At 40.2% G+C, this 20,450-nt stretch overlaps 1 protein-coding gene across 1 annotated transcript; it reads right to left on the bottom strand.

Moving 5' to 3' along the window:
• Positions 1 to 1,559: 1,559 nt before the first annotated feature.
• LOC139391843 (LIX1-like protein) lies at positions 1,560 to 19,963 on the bottom strand. The gene is made up of 6 exons (XM_071139436.1): positions 19,409 to 19,963; positions 18,232 to 18,395; positions 14,552 to 14,692; positions 14,274 to 14,369; positions 9,304 to 9,381; positions 1,560 to 5,717 (listed from the first exon to the last, which is right to left on the bottom strand). The coding sequence occupies exons 1-6, from the start codon at positions 19,728 to 19,730 to the stop codon at positions 5,463 to 5,465; spliced, it is 1,056 nt and encodes a 351-aa protein (XP_070995537.1). The 5' UTR covers positions 19,731 to 19,963; the 3' UTR covers positions 1,560 to 5,462.
• Positions 19,964 to 20,450: the final 487 nt, after the last annotated feature.

Raw genomic sequence — 20,450 nt, forward strand, 5'->3', positions numbered from 1 at the left:
AACTTTAGTTTGCCAACACTTTAACTGACTAAAATCTTTGAACAAGCATTGAGTTATAGCTGATACACAACTGAAAATTCACTGAATGTAATCTCCCTGGCATAAAATGGAGGCCTGTAGAATGGAGGTGACCTGACCATGTCCTTTTCCTCACTCACTCAGACACTTTGTTGAACTAGAGTTGTCAAGTTGTCACATTTACATGTTCAGTTTAAAAGCTATATTCATTTGGACAGTGAAGCTAAAACTTTTAGTTAGGCCCTATACTCCAGCATTTAGGATTTGAGATCACATATTTCATATGAGGCGACAGTATAGAATGTAACCGTTCATTTTATGGTACTTTCATACACATCTGTTTTACCTCCCCTGTTATTGGTAATGGTGAGAGGATAGCATGTCTTGGAGATATGACCTTAGTGCCTGTAGTGCCTTCTCTCTTATCATTATTCACGATTCATTCATGATTATCCGTAATCATGGTAGCATCCACAAAAATGCAGAAGTGTTCAGAAACATATTCTTATTTACAAAATAGTGACCACCAAAATGAAACATTAAATTATTATCCATTAATTTCTATTGGGCACAACATAATCCAAAACACAACCAAAACAAACTACAAATACATCCAAATTTGTCGAGTCACAAGCTTGATGTAGTCATTGCATGCTAGGAATATGGGACTAAATACAAAACTTTTGGAAACATTAATACAGTGAACTTGTCCAAATACTTATGACACCTTCAAATGTGGGGACTAGATACATAGTGACTTTATTTAACCGTTTAGAAATTTCCTAAAATAAAATATGACATTCTGTACTGTCACCTCATATGAAACATTTGATCTCAAATCCAAAATGCTTGAGTATAGAGCCAAATACAGTTTTACCTTCACTGTCCAAATAAATACATAAGGGAGTGTATACTGTATATTATAAGGCTGAAATTAATGGTAGCTAGGTCTTAAGAGGTAATAAATATTGATGTCCTTCTTCCCCCTGAAAAAGCTCGCCAGCAGAGGTGACAGTGGCACATGTTGCCAAGAAGGAGAGCAGCCCTCAGATGTGTAGTCTTTCCCTGGACCTCGACCCACCGCACTGCCAGAGCTGCATCTCCTACGAGGCTCGGCTGCAGCGCCTGGTCTGCGGACACTTCTACTGTGACCAGTGCAGGGGCCGCATCATTAACCAGGCTTTCAAGGACATCGAGGGCCTCTCGGACTACCCCTGTCCTATGTGCAACTCTATCCGTCAGCTGGGAGGCACAGTGCCTGAGCCACGGCTCCGCAGTAATAGCACCCCCACTGTGTCTGTGGGCTTCAACGATCCCTCCTCCCCCACATCCTCACCTTAGCTCTGTTAACGCAGGTCATCAGGGAAGAGGAAGAAAAGGACACTGGGACTTGAAGTAAGACAGTAGAAAGGCCCTCTGTCTGTTTTTCCACTAAAACAGACTCCAATCAGAGATTCTGGACTTTTTCACGAGGAAGTGTGCTCCAGCAAATTACGCTTTTCTTTTAAGTATTTCAGAAAGGATGACATTGGAATCAGTGAGGGTTGTTTTTGGCTGCTTTATTGCATTTTATGTATACAAATCTAAATAGAAACCTACATTGAGTAAAAAAGTAACAATTTAAAACTGGTCATATAAAATACATAAGGACTGTATAAAACAAAGTTTTTATAGATCACATTTTGTACAAATGGATTTATGAATCATGCACAACTTGATAAGCGAGAAGGCAGGGTAATAACATGACTTGAACAGTTTATAAAAAGATTGCGTGTTATTCCTTTTAACATAGGTTGCAAACATTAGTCCCAAGTTATATTAAGTGTCGCTAAAACATGTATTTACATGGTAATTACACAGATAGGTTTAGTGTAATTACAGTGTAGGTACACATTAACAATCTGGTAAAAAAAATACATTTATAAAAGTATTGGATTTGCCCAAAAAATGAAATTGGAAACCATACTCTTACAACAATGTGAACAATATACCTGCCAATGTAATTAATTACCATGTAAGATTGGTTGTTTAAGCTACACTTTATATAGAAGTGGGACCCAAACATTAAACAACTACATTTTTTAACAATGTACGTAATTAATGGTGAGCAGACAACTGCCATAAAAACCATCTGTAACACACCATTATACATTTAAAAGAAAAATACAAAAAATAAATGATTCACACAAATAAGCATGATGGGAGAATACACCTACCAGACACTTCATGAAATATGATTTCCAATAGCTAACACAACACTTGCAGCCAAGTGTCAGCCTCCTCCTGGTAGAGGCAACCAGGGTTTTGGCTAAAATTAGAAATTCATGATGCCATTGACCTTAACAAGGGCACCAGGACAGGTCAGATTACATGAAAATAGAGCTCTTTGGCCATGCACAACAGTTGTGGGTTTGGCGTTGAAAAACAGAAGCATTAGCAGAAAAGTACCTCATATCTATGGTAAAATATGGTGGTGCATTTTTTAATGTTATGGGGCTATTTTGCTTCCATGGGTCCTGGGGCCTTTAAGGTCAACGGCATCATGAACTTTACCAAGTACCAGGACGTTTTAGCCAAAAACACTTGGGCGCAAGTGGAGGATGACACTTGGTTGCAAATGGATCTTCCAGCAAGACAATAACCCCAAGCACACATCAACATCCACAAAGAAATGGTTAATTGACCACAAAACCTACATTTTGCAAAGGTCATCTCAGTCTCCGGGCTTGAACCCCATGTGGTTTGAATTGAAGAAAGCAGTCCATAAGCCCTGACGGAGGATATAATGGTTCTGGAAAGATTCTGTATGGAGGAATGGTCTAAGATCCCTCCCAATGTGTTCTCCAATCTTATAAAACATTTTAGAAAGAGTCTCTGTGTCGTTGTCCTTGCAAGTGGAGGGTGCTGGTGTTTTACCCCTATCTTTAAATGTTTTATTTTTTATTACTGGTTAAACTAAAGCTCTTTCTCTGAGCAATTATATCAGCATAAAGTAATCTAATTTCCCTTTTTTTGAACCATGAAATATAGCTTAGTATTTGTATTATTTATTTTATACTGTCTTTTTTTGCTCATCTTTTTTTAAAGGGTGCCAATAATAATGGACCTGGCTGTGTGTTTTAACAAAAGGTTCACTTCTTCATTTAATTAGGACAAGCATACAATGGATTGCACTTCAATTGATATGGCTTTTGTTTGTAGAAACAGGTGCCAGGTCTATAGAAATTGAGAACCACATGAAATGCCTTACCCTGGCTTGGTAGAAAAACGAGGAACACTAACCAATACTGTCAATGAAAGAAGAGCAATGGAAATGCTATCCAAAACTAACGGGCATCTCGTCAATTTATTTTGCGCTGCTGTTGCTATTGGGATATCATTACATTCAGGAAAGTTAGGGCAAGTTAGCTAAATCTTTTTTTCTCTCTGCTTATTTTCTTTAAAAAAACATACCATAGACAATTCCATCAAGAGACATATAGTAAGTAGGATACAATGTTAAACCCAAGAGGACATTGGGACTATGATACAACATTCGCGTGATGTTTGGTGCATTTGATTCGCATTCATTATTCTTTTACTGTAGCTGTCAGTGTGATATTGCCATTGTGATATGACATAGGCATTTACTGGTATTCAATGTGAACATGAATGGATTCTCTGTGTGCTCTGATCCCTGAATAAATGTGTTTTCTAAATGGGTCTATTTCAAGAGAATTTCAGAGTAGCAGATCGCATGACTGGATAACATTTCGTACCGGTATGGTAAAGCCTCTGTGAAATTCCCCCAAAACAACATCAATTCAAAAGAATTCAAGAAGGATCCACTGTTATTTCATAATGGCTAAAAGATTAAGCCGAGTCCTGGACTAAAAACACTTTCCATGGAGCATTTATGATGGAGATTCTACATGTTTTTTTTGTCCTTTGAATTTTTCTTTTCAGCGTATAGCTGCCAAAACGCTTTAATAAATGTTTTACCTTGAGAGTAACTTGTGGTTAGGGGGAAACTGCAATCCCATATATTACTACAAACTCTTATGTTTGTGCACTGTGTTTGCTATGTTTTTGTGTTGCACACATTACTCACATTTAAACAGTTGTTAGCATCAATGCAGTGGTCAATCCGTATATCAGTATCGGCTGAATTACTTGTGTGTGTTTTAGTTAAAAATGGCTTAGTGACAGTAAATGATCCCGACTTAGAATGATAACGCTGAAAGTTTAGTCATTAAAAGCTGCAAGGCCAGGAAAAAACTGTTGGATAACTGACATTCGTGTAAACATTCTAGCAAGCAAAGGCAATTAGTTATTTTACGAGTGACATCAGTTTGAGTCGGAGGAGCGGTTCTTTCTTCGCAAATAAGGCTGGCTATCACTAAATGATAGACTCTACAGATGTAGGATCTTAATTTGACCTATGCTGTCACAGCAAAATAATCCTGCAGCAACAGGATTTGAACGTTTAGTCCATAATGTTGCTTGAGCGGTGGTAAGGCTTTTATCTGGCCAAAAGTAGGCTTCATGAAAAGTGAAATACTATATAACCGTGTGTTAGTGTGGGTTTTCAGTAAATGTATGTCAATTACAAAAGTCAATCTGCATTTCCTGTGGTGCAGGAAAATCCTCAGCAACAAAAGAGTGATCAAATTAAGATCCTACCTCTGTGTATAAGATCTGTAAAGTAAGAGCTATACATAAATGTTCAAATAACTTTCATAGTCCTTAATGAAGTGATAGATCATGCTTAAGCAACAGACATTGGTCTATTTTGGTGAGAAAGATCGTTCTGTGACAATATCCTTGTGATTATGTCCTGTACGATCACTAAAGGCAAGTGATGGGCTTTAACTTTGCCCATGTGGTAGCGTTGTCTACCAGCATAGAAAGGGAATGAGAGGAATGATAACATTTCATTATTCCATGTGAATTTCACAAATCCAATAACATGGCAGCACAAAAGGACCTCAATGACTTCTTCTTATTCAATCCTGGTCCTAAAGATTTTGTTCTAAACTAGCACTAACATATCTGATTCAAATAATCAACTTATTGTGAAGACCTTCATAAACTGAATTAGGTGTATTAGTACTGGGCTGGAAAAAAAACTGCTGAAAGATCTAAGAACACTCACTGTTTTATAATTGAAAGCTCCTAAATGGCTGCCTTGCTAGTCTCTATACAATCAATGGTTATTGGCCACTTTTCCTCATTCCATCTCTAAGGCCAGATTCCAAACTGACAACCAACTTCCTTCCATCTGCCCTTGACTCCCAACTCGCAGATCTGATCGGGCTGAACAGGTAAAAGCCATGTGGTGGAAGCTATGCAGAGTTACTATTATGTTTCCCACACCTATGTAGACTTTTTGAGAACTGTGAGGGGGAAGTCAACGTGGGCAAATGGAAGTGAATCAAGTTATGGGGTTGGAATCCAGCGTATACCTAGCAGGTTGAAGGCAGGGTGGCAGTGTTGGCTGCATCCAGTTGGCCAACAGCCAGCATCAGGATGTCCTTCTTTTCCTTATGAAAGCGAAGCTCCCGGCCGGCCAGCCTGGCCTCCTCAAGTTCTCGATCTGTTGCCGCCACCTCCTGGGCGATGGTGCCAGCCACGCCTTGCTCTCGGTTCACCCAATCAGCAGCCATTTGGGTACGCATGTCATCATCCAGCGCCCTATGGGAGTAGTGAGCCAGCACTTCCTGTTAGGGGAAAGCAAAATAAAAAAGTTGTTAGGCCGGAATGGACCTTATTGACACCATGGCCATGATCGTTAGAAAATTCAGGCTAGCTGGGTAGGAAACAGAAATGCTCCATTAAATCATTATATTTTTCAACAGTACTGGTATCCTAGCAGTGTAGGTTTGATTGAGTTCCAGATTATGTTTAATGATCCTGAAATGCCTGGATTTGACACGAGCTGGAACCACAAATGCGTGAGCTGCGTGGCCAGCAATAACATAATTTCAAATGAGGAATGTGAGACGTCTGGGTGAGCTAATTACTCCAGTGGCTCAGCCCCTCTCCTTAATCATTGAGATGAAAGGCATAAGGCCAGACCAAATAGAATACTTAAAAATCAGTCAAGAGACACACAGGGCGAAAGCACTCCGTAACCCTAGAAAACACAGTACAACTGAGTCGTATCTATCCCAATCGTGGAGTTGCTGGTTGCTCTTCCTCCTCTTTGACTTGTGGTCTGAATGGCGTAGATTGGCAAAAGCCAGGTTTGAGGCACAATTTGACTATTCAGGTCAATTTATATTCATTTAATGAATTGGAAGTTGCCTGAATTGACCCCCATACTGCAAAAACAATGTCAGAAAGCGCCAATGTTTAGATAAGCAAACATGAAGGGTGGGGGATGAAAACTTAGGTGTGCATAGAGCCTGAATATTTTAATGTTTGAGATCAGATGAAGTCAAAGAAAAATGCTTTAAACTCTGGTAAAACATTTTTTACAAACTTGAATCAAACTCTGATCAAGGCTCATAGTCGACGCCTTAAAAGTCATTTATGTATGTAAGATGCATGAGATAATGAGGACTGAACACAAACATTTAGGTCACCCGACTCTGCCTGGAACGGAGTCACTTCATAGGTATTCATTCAGCCCACACAATGTGGTTTAGATAGGTTCCTTCAGCATGACATTCCATCCTAACTCAAGCCAGAGTGTAACTCAGCCAATTATCTCCAGTGAGTTTCAGCCCTATTCTGTACTTAAGTTGAACTGAGATGTGGTGTTGGCTGTACCATTTGAATTATAATTAAATACTATCACTGGCAGTCTGTAAGGATGAGGGATATGTTTTATTTTCCAAACTTGCTGGAATTAATGGAAACTGTCAGGCAAATGTTTTTCTCAAATAACTCTTTAGTTTGATCAGTTATTCTGTTGCTGAGAACAGAGAAGTTTGAGTTATGATGTAGCTATATTTCCCTTCCTTTACACCAGAGGGGTATACTACAAAGCAGGATCAATGAGTTAGCCAGCCAGTTTTGATAAACAAACAGAAATAACTATAGATTCTCTGATTCATTAAGAAAGCTAAACTTAAGTATGTGTTTTTGTTTGTTGAGTCAATTACACCATACTCATTTCAAGTTCATCTTTCTAAACAATAAAAAACAAATCAGAATTTTTAAGCAAGTTATCTGGCGAATTCATTGATCCTGCTTTGTAGTGTACATTTAGTAATTTAGCAGATGCTCTTATCAAGAGAGACTTACAGTAGTGAATGCGTACATTTTCCATACTTTTTCAAACTGGTCCCCTGTGGGAATCAAACCCACAACTCTGCTGTTGCAAGTGCCATGCTGTATCATCTGAGCCACATGGGACCCAGGTGTGTATCCAAATATTTTTCTCTAAAGTGCCAGAAATATAAACATATTCAAATTTGCTCACATACAGTTGAAGTCGGAAGTTTACATACACCTTAGCCAAATACATTTAAACTCAGTTTTTCACAATTCCTGACTTTTAATCCTAGTAAAAATACCTGTCTTAGGTCACTTTATTTTAAGAATGTGAAATGTCAGAATAATAGTAGAGAGAATGATTTATTTCAGCTTTTATTTCTTTCATCACATTCCCAGTGGGTCAGAAGTTTACATACACTCAATTAGTATTTGGTAGCATTGCCTTTCAATTGTTTAACTTGGGTCAAATATTTTGGGTAGCCTTCCACAAGCTTCCCACAATAAGTTGGGTGAATTTTGGCCCATTCCTCCTGACAGAGTTGGAGTAAAAGTCAGGTTTGTAGGCCTCCTTGCTCGCACAAGCTTTTTCAGTTCTGCCCACACATTTTCTATAGGATTGAGGTCAGGCTTTGTGATGGCCACTCCAATACCTTGACTTTGTTGTCCTTAAGCCATTTTGCCACAACTTTGGAAGTATGCTTGGGGTCATTGTTCATTTGGAAGACCCATTTGCGACCAAGCTTTAACTTCCTGACTGATGTCTTGATGTTGTCTATGTCTATTGTCTATGTCTACTGATGTCTATTGATGTTGCTTCAATATATCCCCATAATTTCCCTCCCTCATGATGCCATCTATTTTATGAAGTGCACCAGTCCCACCTGCAGCAAAACACCCCCACAACATGATGCTGCCACCCCTGTGCTTCACAGTTGGGATGGTGTTCGTCGGCTTGCAAGCCTCCCCCTTTTTCCTCCAAACATAACGATGGTCAAACAGTTCTATTTTTGTTTCATCAGACCAGAGGACATTTCTCCAAAAAGTACGATCTTTGTCCCCATGTGCAGTTGCAAACCGTAGTCTGGCTTTTTATGCAGTTTTGGAGCAGTGGCTTCTTCCTTGCTGAGCGGCCTTTCAGGTTATGTCGATATAGGACTTATTTTACTGTGGATATAGATACTTTTGTACCTGTTTCCTCCAGCATCTTCACAAGGTCCTTTGCTGTTGTTCTGGGATTGATTTGCACTAAAGTACGTTCATCTCTAGGAAACAGAACGCGTCTCTTTCCTGAGCCGTACGATGGCTGCACGGTCCCATGCTGTTTATACTTGCGCACTATTGTTTGTACAGATGAACCCTGGTACCTTCAGGCGTTTAGAAATTACTCCCAAGGATCAACCAGACCTGTGGAGGTCTCCAATTTTTTTTCTGAGTTCTTGGCTGATTTCTTTTGATTTTCCCAAGATGTCAAGCAAAGAGGCACTGAGTTTGACGGAAGGCCTTAAAATACATCCACAGGTATACCTCCAATTGACTCAAATGATGTCAATTAGCCTAACAGAAACTTCTAAAGCCATGACATCATTTTCTGGAATTTTCCAAGCTGTTTAAAGGCACAGTCCACTTCGTGTATGTAAACTTCTGACCCACTGGAATTGTGATACAGTGAATTATAAGTGAAATAATCTGTCTGTAAACAATTGTTGGAAAAATTACTTGTGTCATCCACAAAGTAGATGTCCTAACCGTCTTGCCAAAACTATAGTTTGCTAACAAGAAATTTGTGGAGTGGTTGAAAAACAAGTTTTAATGACTCCAACCTTAGTGTATGTAAACTTCTGACTTCAACTGTACATACTTACTTACTTTTTACACATAACGGTCATAAGTCATTGCTTTCACACAAAATAAACCAAAAATATTTGAACAAAACAGAAAACCAATTGTTTGAAATACATACAAAAAAATACTGATTGACACCAAATCATGTCTTATTTAACACCAGGACAAATACCAAATGAAACAGGCCTATGAAATAAAGTGATACCAATAATCAGTACTATTATCCAAATGAGATCTTACTTGACGGGAGCATTGTCTCTCTCTCATGGCCTTCAGGCTACCATTCCAGTGCAGCAGCTGAAAGACTGTCATCAATTCCTGAAAGAAGAAAACAGTTCAGCGTCGACAAGCAGCATTGTTGTGTGTGGCTGCGCCACATGGAAAGCACTGTTTGGCACTAAGCACAATTTCAAGTTTGATTATTATCACAAGGCTATGAGTTTTTAATGCCAAAGTCACAAGATTTAATGATTTAAGGCTGGTAATGGGAGCTAAGAGGTGGCTGGGGCGGCAGATGGCCTAGTGGTTAGAGCGTTGGGCCAGTAACCGAAAGGTTGCTGGATTGAATCCCCTAGCTGACCAGGTAAAACTCTGGAGTTCTGCCCCTGAACAAGGCAGTTAACCCACTGTTCCCTGGTAGGCTGTCATTGTAAATAAGAATTTGTTCTTAACTGACTTGCCTAGTTAAATAAAGGTTACATTTAAAAAAAAGAGGGAGATGGTCAATAAGTAGCAATCATTTGTTTGCATGTGTAGAGCCCTAAATCATAAGCTGTGGTTTGGAAAAGACCAATCCATGCATTAGATTCAGTGGATTTGGATGACAAACAATGAAAAACTGGAGGCCAGCAATTCTGTCCAGATTTGTTTGCCAGACCAACATGCTCTTAGGAAATTCCTGGAACCACAGAGTCCAATACATGGTTTTGCTCCAATTTTCTTCTGCACGCACGATGGTCCTCACACTCATTCATGTAGTGGGTCTCATTATCTAGTCCTTGACATCTACAGCCATCTCTAGTCCTCGACATTCCTGATAAGTGCACTTTGAATAAGTCAAATCTCTGTTTAAGTGTGTAAAATCTCAATTTAATTGGTTATTGATTATTTCAATTGCTCCCGAAAATGGCATGCTCTGCTTTAGTTCATGCTGTCATGAGTCTCAAAACGTTGAATTTATCAGGTTCAACGGCAGACTTTTCCCCCATTCAACCTGGGAAACCAGAGTGGTAAGTCATAAAGCAGAGGTGAGGAAACCAGCCAGCTTTAATAAACACTCAGAAATAACTCCTGGTTTTCTTGATCATAAATTAAGCTATAGTTTAGGGCTGATCAGTAAAAGTTTATATTTTTTCATGAACTGGAGTTACAAAGCTAAATGACAATATAGTTATCGGCTTTGTGTAATTACCAGTAGTTTTGGCACCACTAGCCATGTCTATGTTAACATGTATGCATCTCCCTTGTTTATAATTCTGTAGAAACCATAATATAATTTCACATTCTCCAACCAATGCCATGTGTTCTTTGTATCTGTGTGGGCAAAGAATAGCCAGTATTTGGATTCCTCATTTCCATCTCCTCCAGTGATGTGTATTCATGGATGCCAAGGGAAGCCATGTTTCCCCCAAAAATGTACCAAGAAAAATATTTTTTTAAATAACATAAAATAATGTATCTTTCGTCTCTCTGTGTTTTGGAATTTTCTTTCTATAACATCTGCTAACCATGTGTATGTTACCAATACAATTTGATTTGAGAGGCGGACAGTATCTCACTGGAGAAAGCATCCGAGCGAGCAAAAGAGCGCCCCTCTGTCTCTGTATGAGTAACCCATCTATCTGATGCCGTCGGGTCAAAAGAGTATGATATTGTTGCCTGCGGTAACATTGAATGCAAGGGAAGCCAGCAAGCTATTGGCCTATCTTAATAAAAAAGTATACAATAATAGCCAATCAGAGTTGAGCTAAACTGAATGAGGTCAACTGTGAATGGTCCTGGCACACCAAAAAAAAGTCTCAAGGGAAGACAAATGTCATTGACAGAAAAAAACTTGAATTGTTGCATCTCGTTGTGTTGTTGTCCTCTGGTGGCTAGCTACAGTGCCTTGCGAAAGTATTCGGCCCCCTTGAACTTTGCGACCTTTTGCCACATTTCAGGCTTCAAACAAAGATATAAAACTGTATTTTTTTGTGAAGAATCAACAACAAGTGGGACACAATCATGAAGTGGAACGACATTTATTGGATATTTCAAACTTTTTTAACAAATCAAGAACTGAAAAATTGGGCGTGCAAAATTATTCAGCCCCTTTACTTTCAGTGCAGCAAACTCTTTCCAGAAGTTCAGGGAGGATCTCTGAATGATCCAATGTTGACCTAAATGACTAATGATGATAAATACAATCCACCTGTGTGTAATCAAGTCTCCGTATAAATGCACCTGCACTGTGATAGTCTCAGAGGTCCGTTAAAAGCGCAGAGAGCATCATGAAGAACAAGGAACATACCAGGCAGGTCCGAGATACTGTTGTGAAGAAGTTTAAAGCCGGATTTAGATACAAAAAGATTTCCTAAGCTTTAAATATCCCAAGGAGCACTGTGCAAGCGATAATATTGAAATGGAAGGAGTATCAGACCACTGCAAATCTACCAAGACCTGGCCGTCCCTCTAAACTTTCAGCTCATACAAGGAGAAGACTGATCAGAGATGCAGCCAAGAGGCCCATTATCACTCTGGATGAACTGCAGAGATCTACAGCTGAGGTGGGAGACTCTGTCCATAGGACAACAATCAGTCGTATATTGCACAAATTTGGCCTTTATGGAAGAGTGGCAAGAAGAAAGCCATTTCTTAAAGATATCCATAAAAAGTATTGTTTAAAGTTTGCCACAAGCCACCTGGGAGACACACCAAACATGTGGAAGAAGGTGCTCTGGTCAGATGAAACCAAAATTGAACTTTTTGGCAACAATGCAAAACGTTATGTTTGGCGTAAAAGCAACACAGCTGAACACACCATCCCCACTGTCAAACATGGTGGTGGCAGCATCATGGTTTGGGCCTGCTTTTCTTCAGCAGGGACAGGGAAGATGGTTAAAATTGATGGGAAGATGGATGGAGCCAAATACAGGACCATTCTGGAAGAAAACCTGATGGAGTCTGCAAAAGACCTGAGACTGGGACGGAGATTTGTCTTCCAACAAGACAATGATCCAAAACATAAAGCAAAATCTACAATGGAATGGTTCAAAAATAAACATATCCAGGTGTTAGAATGGCCAAGTCAAAATCCAGACCTGAATCCAATCGATAATCTGTGAAAAGAACTGAAAACTGCTGTTCACAAATGCTCTCCATCCAACCTCACTGAGCTCGAGCTGTTTTGCAAGGAGGAATGGGAAAAAATGTCAGTCTCTCGATGTGCAAAACTGATAGAGACATACCCCAAGCGACGTACAGCTGTAATCGCAGCAAAAGGTGGCGCTACAAAGTATTAACTTAAGGGGGCTGAATAATTTTGCACGCCCAATTTTTCAGTTTTTGATTTGTTAAAAAAAGTTTGAAATATCCAATAAATGTCGTTCCACTTCATGATTGTGTCCCACTTGTTGTTGATTCTTCACAAAAAAATACAGTTTTATATCTTTATGTTTGAAGCCTGAAATGTGGCAAAAGGTCGCAAAGTTCAAGGGGGCCGAATACTTTCGCAAGGCACTGTAGCTAGAAAACATGTTACTAAATTAGCCATGGATGGAGATAGGGATTTGGAGATGTGGTTTTGCTTAATTCAACGTACTGGCCAAAGATTATAACGGTGATTCTGATCAAACCATAAATTCATACAGTGTGTCCCTGGCCTGAGTGGACGGAAGCTCAATATGTAGCTAGATGTAGTAGGCACATTTTTTATTTTTATTTTTTCGTTATTTTACCAGGTAAGTTGACTGAGAACACATTCTCATTTGCAGCACCGACCTGGGGAATAGTTACAGGGGAGAGGAGGGGGATGAATAAGCCAATTGTAAACTGGGGATTATTTGGTTACCGTGACGGTTTGAGGGCCAGATTGGGAATTTAGCCAGGACACCGGGGTTAACACCCCTACTCTTACGATAAGTGCCATGGGATCTTTAAGGACCTCAGAGAGTCAGGACACCCGTTTAACGTCCCATCCGAAAGACAGCACCCTACACAGGGCAGTGTCAATCATTGGGATATATATTTTTTTTAGACCAGAGGAAAGAGTGCCTCCTACTGGCCCTCCAACACCACTTTCAGCAGCACTGGTCTCCCATCCAGGAGCTGACCAGGAAGCAAGCCAGCAGTGGTATGCAGGGTGGTATGCTGCTGGCATGTTAACTAGCTAGCTCATCGTTACCCATGAAAGGAAGTTAGACTAGCAAGCACTTTAGCCAGGTAGCCTAGAACAATAAAAACTAAAAGTGTGTACTGTATGACAGATTCATAGACCATTTCGTCAAAATGAAAGAAAGGAGGATGGCTTTGGCGTTTCTCTACAAGTAGTGTGAGTCAACATGTTTTTTCTACTTACGCACATGCACACACAGAAATCAGTACCATGGACAGCCACATGAAATTTATGTTGATAGGACTAAATCGATTTTGGTATAATTTAGTTGTCACTGTGTTAGGCTAAGCATAGGTGATTTGAAGTTGGAATGGAGCTGGAATAGTGGATGCAGCGACTTATGGTAAGTCTCCGGTGTTCGAAATCAATAGTTGTTTAGTAGTCTGGAAATGTCAGAAACATTAACGTGCTTGAACATGCTGTAGGTCTTGTAACTGTTTGTTACATGCATTATGCTTTGTGGAATCCACCAGACAGATGTTGCTCTCTGGTTTTGTGATGAAACAAAGGGGTGGTTGAATTTATTCAGCCACTGTGTCTTCATATTGTCATGGCTTTAGGTCTATGTATCACGGTGTCAAGCCGTACAGGTTATAGAGCAAACAGCCTAATTATCACAACACAAAGGTTGTAATATGTCTTTTTTTTTCATGGCTTGGCTTCCACAGTGATTTTACCCACAAACCGCTACTGATCTCCTAATTTCCTACATCCTCACCAACATTCCTAAACTGGCCTCATATACAGTCCAACCTTTTCCTTTTCTTACATTTCATTGCCGTAACATCCACTGTATCATCACAAGTAACCAAACTTTGCGTTACTCCATCCTGTTTACCTGAAACTCCAACATTGACTTTCCTTTGTTGGACTCCAGCATGAAGCGAAATGCTCCAATTCCTGTGCTGGGGTTGTCTGCCTCTTCTCTGTTTCCCTGTAAAATACAAGTAGAGTCCAATCATCCAGTCTTTTTCTCCTTAAGAGCCCAATCAGATTAAGATCTTACCCTCATAAGGACATGACCTTTTAATAGGAGCTGCAGTATGGATTATATTAAAGACCAGCGTGCACTGCTTCTGTTAGTGTACATTGAAAAATACATGAAATGCCACTCACATTAAAGGAGGCCAGCGCCTCACATACACTCTTCTCAATGAAGTCATCTGTGATGCGGCGGGAAGGATGCTCGTTGAAAACCGAGTTCATCAGCGCGATCTTGGCAGCACTACGTCTTGCTTCAGCCTTGGTTGGACAAAACTGCCGAAAGTAAAGCATAAAACATATTTTGTACTTTTCTGAATGTTTCCAAGTCCCCCCAAAATATATGTTGCCTTTGGCATACATTGTAACGTTATGACCCTGTGATTCATGCAATATCATAATATGGGTGAGTCAAATTATTGTACGGGACTTCTGGAAGTCATATATATTTAATTTTAATAATGACCTTTATCTCGAAAGATTAAGCACTTGAAATGTATGTTAATCTTGTTTCATGTATGTTTCAGAATGATGTCTAGGTAATATCGATGCTTCCACTTCATTGCTATTATTTCAAAGAAAGAAAGAGAGAGAGTTAGGAAGGATAGGGGCAAGGGAGGCCCTGTGCAAATGGGATGAGGGGGAGAATGTGGGGAGGGGTGTCACGGCTCCTTCTAAACTCAATATTTGGCTCTAATTACAACCAGATGAGCCACCATATGAGTTTCCAACCACAGTATGCATTGTAGCCAGCCAATTCGAGGAGAGGAAGAAATGGCAAAACATTTAATCCTCCCATGGAATATTCTGGTATGCTCAATGCTAAAGTTCTAGTATGATTTAGAATTGAAAATAACATTTGAAAAAAAGAATGTACATTAAAGCAGTCATTACTATTTCAATAATACTGGTAGATTATTTAACAGATAGGAACACAGCTCATACTGAATGTAATTATGTATACATTCATGGATGAGATCAACAGCCAACTGTGTTTTTCTACATCCTTAATTGAGTTGAATTTAGAATTTCCTTATTCCATTTTTTTATGCTAAACCTGAATACAAGTAAGGTCCTACACCTTGCTAACATGTTTTTGATGGACCCAACAGCCTGGAGTTATCGACGTGGTGGGTGTATTTCACCTTAGCAGTGATTCAGATCCACATACTATTATTTGAGATTAGCCAATGGTTAGCTATTGAATTGAATCTTTGTTTGTAATCTCTTGTAACGCTGACAAGAGACAACTGCTTTAAGTTGGGATTCCCAGTACATATTGTTGTGGAAAACTCAATTCTGCCACCACAGCATACTATATAAAACTACACAATTTTCACAAGAGCAGGCTGAAGCTAGAGTTCTATCGCTTTCAATTTCTTTATTCTTCAACTTCAACTTTTTGGTCTGTATATTACAAATCAGCTTTAAACTGTGAATGTGAACATGCCAACTTAACCAATACTAATACAATTTTGATATACACTGAGTATACAAAACATCATGAACACCTGCTCTTACCATGACAGACTGACCAGGTGAATCCAGGTAAAAGCTATGATCCCTTATTGATGTCACTTGTTAAATCCACTTCAATCAGTTTAGATGAAGGGGAGGAGACAGGATAAAGAATCATTTGTAAGCCTTGAGAAATTTGAGACATGGATTGTGTATCTGTACCATTCAGCGGGTGAATGGGCAAGACCAAATATTTAAGTGCCTTTGAACCGGTATGGTAGTAGGTGCCAGCACACCGGTTTGAGTGTGTCAAGAACTGCAACAGTGCTGTTTTTTTTTTTTACACTCAACGTGTGTATCAAGAATGGTCCATCACCCAAAGGACATCCAGCCAACTTGACACAACTGTGGCAAGCATTGGAGCCAACATGGACCAGCATCCCTGTGGAATGCTTGACACCTTGTAAAGTCCAAGCCCCGATGATTTGAGGTTGTTCTGAGGGCAAAAAGGGGTGCAACTCAATATAAGGACTCCTAATGTGTGTTCCTAATATTTTGTACACTCAGTGTATAGAACAACATTTACACACACTTCAACAGTTCTGGTCAAGTTATAAACTATGTAAAACGTGCTACTATGCCACTTAACTTCATTAGATACTTAAGACAGCTTTATCAAGACATTTGTTTAAAGACATGCTCTGGAACTTTGGCGACTACTAAGTATTTTTTTTAAACCTCCCGCTTTGGGCTGGATATAGTCTCACTTTGCCATACCTTCCAAAATCACATCGTTGTCATGCCTCCCTTGGATGTCTGGAGAATTTTGTATTGCAAAAACAGTTTGAATGGTCTGCAGGCTCCCTGCGGCAAGATTTTGATTGGATGTTACATTTCAAGAATCCTCCCCTCACATGCCCGTTGGTGTTATGTTTTTCACGGTTTTCAGACCGGAAAGGGAACATTTTGCGGAGATTTATTGCAAACTAGCATATGGAACATTACAGAAAATGGAAGACAAACTAGGGGAAAAACTGAATTCTGTTTTGCCAGAAGTGTGCTCTATACACAAAATCGGGTTTTAATCTGCGATTTCCCAGCCATCCTCACCCACTGTTGCACCTACGACACTAATCTAGTGAGAACTACTGGAGCTCCACCCAAGCAAGGCATTTCATTTGTTTGACGTGTTGCGAGCATACACTCATTGGTACACTGGGTTCTAAACCCCGACTTAGCTATTTTTTTTCCATGAAAGCGACAGTTTTTCTGGGAGCTGTGCTGCACCCTTTTCCCCCACGTGGGCCAGCCCACTAACAATTTGAGTTCAACCAATGAGCTTCAGCCCCTCGTCAATTGAGTGACAGCTAGCAAGTGGTACATCCATGCACACACAGCAGAGCGAGAGCAATGATGTTGTACACATATCTGCACATATGTGACATAGTACACCATTTTAGGGGACCACTTTTGACTCATGAGCGCTCCCTTTAACTACTGGCTAAAAAGTATACAATAGTACTGGAGAATCTAACACATTCTTGAAGTATTCAGATAAACAACAGAACAGTGTGAGGAGAAAGTTCCAGAAACATCCGGGTCATGTTCATTAGGCAACAAACAGAAGAAAATGGACTGAAACTGGGAGGGACTACCTGTACCTCTCCGATAAGAAACTCAAATTTCTGTGATTCACAGGAATCACATAGACATACTAGAAACGTATGAACTCACTGTACGGTAAGTCTCTTTGGATAAACATTTCTGCTGAGTGTTTTTTGACTCCAACACAATATGGGTGCACAGTCAGCAGTTGGTAAACAAAGACACTGCATAAACATTGTTTTCAATTGCACAACGTTTTGCTACGGGGTGCCCCCATAAACATGACCCAGGCCTAATTAGTCGCTTGCTCTCCCTTGACATTTCTCAAGACAATTCAGAAGAGGCTCCCAGTGATTGACATTTGATCTGAAAATCCAGGGCCAATGTACTCAGGAAGATCAAGACAGATTGTCAGAATTGATTTAGGTAGAAGCATTTGTGCATGAGTAGAGTTGTACCAATGTACTCAGGAAGATCAAGACAGATTGGCAGAATTGATTTAGGTAGAAGCATTTGTGCATGAGTAGAGTTGTACAGACGGATAAATCCCTAAGGTTATGGCCACATAGGGAATTTCATTCATACAGCTACACCAACACAATTTTAAACCATTATACTGTAGTAGTAATAATAAGTACACTTTTCAAGCACTTTCACTAACTCAGAGATACTATACAGGGGGCCTTCCACCCGAGGAGCGTTTTAGTGCCCACAACTTTATTGAGACAGCCTACAGTCACAGGTTAGCTCACCTGGAAACTCCCAAAGCAGCTTCCCCCTGGGAGACTGACGTAGCAAACATAGGGTGGGTTGTTTGATGGGACCATCTCGTACACCACCAGCGCCCCATTCCTGAGGTCTGCCCCTCTTGACTGCTTCATCTGCCAGAACTCTTGCAAGGCTTCCACCACGTTCACTGGATGAGACATAAAATGACACAGTTTAACATTAGACTGCATGGAGTCATAAAGGTGGACTCAGCGATATGACGTAGATGCAAAAAGTAGACGGCATAGTGGGTCAATTTCCGCAACAACTAAGAGCATTGAAGCGCAAGGCTCAACTTGCTGTTTTGGTCCCATGGCTACCATGCTGTGACAGCGTGAAGCGAACATGTGCACTTGCACAGATACTGTGTGTGAGTCTTGCGTCTCGCTCATCTCAATAGCTCAAGTTAGAATTGCTGAGTCTACCTTTAAATATGGTCCGGTGGACTCATTTGGTATTCAGGTTTGAAAGAATAAAAGTGACACAGTGGAATATTGTGTATGAGTAAGGATTAAAACTTGGAACACTGCTTTCGCACATATTTGGAAATATAATATAATGTTTTTGGATAAGTAAACAACAAGGAACAACCCACTGAACTGACTGAAGCTGTCCGAATTTCATTATATTTAATTAACCAGGCAAGTCAGTTAAGAACAAATTCTTATTGACAATGATGGCCTAACCAAAAGTCCACATAGACTCAAAATTATGAAGGAGTACATAAGATCATCATACTTCTGTAAATTAAAATTGAATAGGCCTACCCACATTTCATTTATTGGGTTTTTGGATGATAGTATAACACATAGGCTAGGCCTACTCTAAAACATTCGCGGTGACTTGAAGTGCCAAATTTCGAATGGAGTGCCCAAGTGCTACGTAAAATGAGCACGCAACAGTATCCTGTAGTGAACTGCATCCTGTAGTCATTAGCCTAGATATGACAAAATATTGGCTATCATAAACTCGGTATGTTCATGTAGCCTACTGTTATCAACTGGATGTGCAGTTTTGGTGACACTATGTATGTTGCACATGCACTACTACACTATTCAATCCCTTTTGTCAGTTTAATCACAGTTACGGTGAGTTACATTTGAACCACGGCCAGGGAAAGTCGGAGGACCAAAATTCTGCGACTAATTTGTTCCAGGTTACCTCTGCCATAGCCCTGCGTATGCTTAGCAAAGCTCCGAACAACAGCCTCCACCGCCTCCTTCAAGACCGCCGGGTTCCCTGGATTACATAGACCGAATCCAGCCACCCCTGTTCCGAGACCCGCACTCCCAATAGTGCCGTGAAGACTGTGGAGTTGAAGCGGCGGGGGTGGCCCGGAGGAAGCACTTAGGGAGGCCGGGGGAGGCAGCAGAGGTGCGGTTGGAACTGTAACCCCGGGCCGGAGAGAGGAGCGTAGGGTCCCAGTCGATCCAGCTCCAAATCTTATCCCTGGTTGAAGTCGCTGAGGGCGGATAGATTCCATTGTTGAAGCGTAAACGTCAACAGTAGGGGGAATACCAATAGAGGAAATTCGTGATGAAAATACTGGTTTCCTCGCTGATAATGTAATGGAAAATGACAAAAAACGAAACTAAAAAGATAGTGATAAATAAAAAGTGTTTTCCTCACGGAGAAAAATGTATTCTGCCAATCCCGTTAGTCTTTGTGACGATTAGGCTGCTTGGCTGTCAATCTTGGGGTAGGGGCGGAGAAATCAGAGACGTGGAAAAGGGGAGCTGTGAATAGGCCATTTTCTTGAACCAGCAATGCAGGAGGGGGAAAATATTAGGAATCAATGTAGCCTCCAAAACTGTAAAGGAATTCTGTTGAAAATACACGCTCTATTATTAGGGTAGTGTAACTTACATTGTAATACTTTGGAAAAATAGCAGCTACTGAAATAATTATTCAAACGTTTTAGGGGTAAAGATATGTTAAATGACAGTGACAACACAGTGATAGATACCTTTAAATTATACTACTTTTTAACCATTTATGCAACGCACACTATCCATCCATCCACCCACCCATACCCCCAACCACACACATCCATTCACCTCATCATCCATCCATCTTTCTAACTTGTCATCTAACTTCACTATCGCTGGTCTAGATCAGCTGGACATCTAACTAAAACACAGACCCTAAACCAACACATCTAACTTCATAGTGTGGATTTTGACCTACACCAACTAACCACTCC

The sequence above is a fragment of the Oncorhynchus clarkii genome, chromosome 32 (genome assembly GCF_045791955.1).
Source record: "Oncorhynchus clarkii lewisi isolate Uvic-CL-2024 chromosome 32, UVic_Ocla_1.0, whole genome shotgun sequence".
Classification (NCBI taxonomy): domain Eukaryota; kingdom Metazoa; phylum Chordata; class Actinopteri; order Salmoniformes; family Salmonidae; genus Oncorhynchus; species Oncorhynchus clarkii.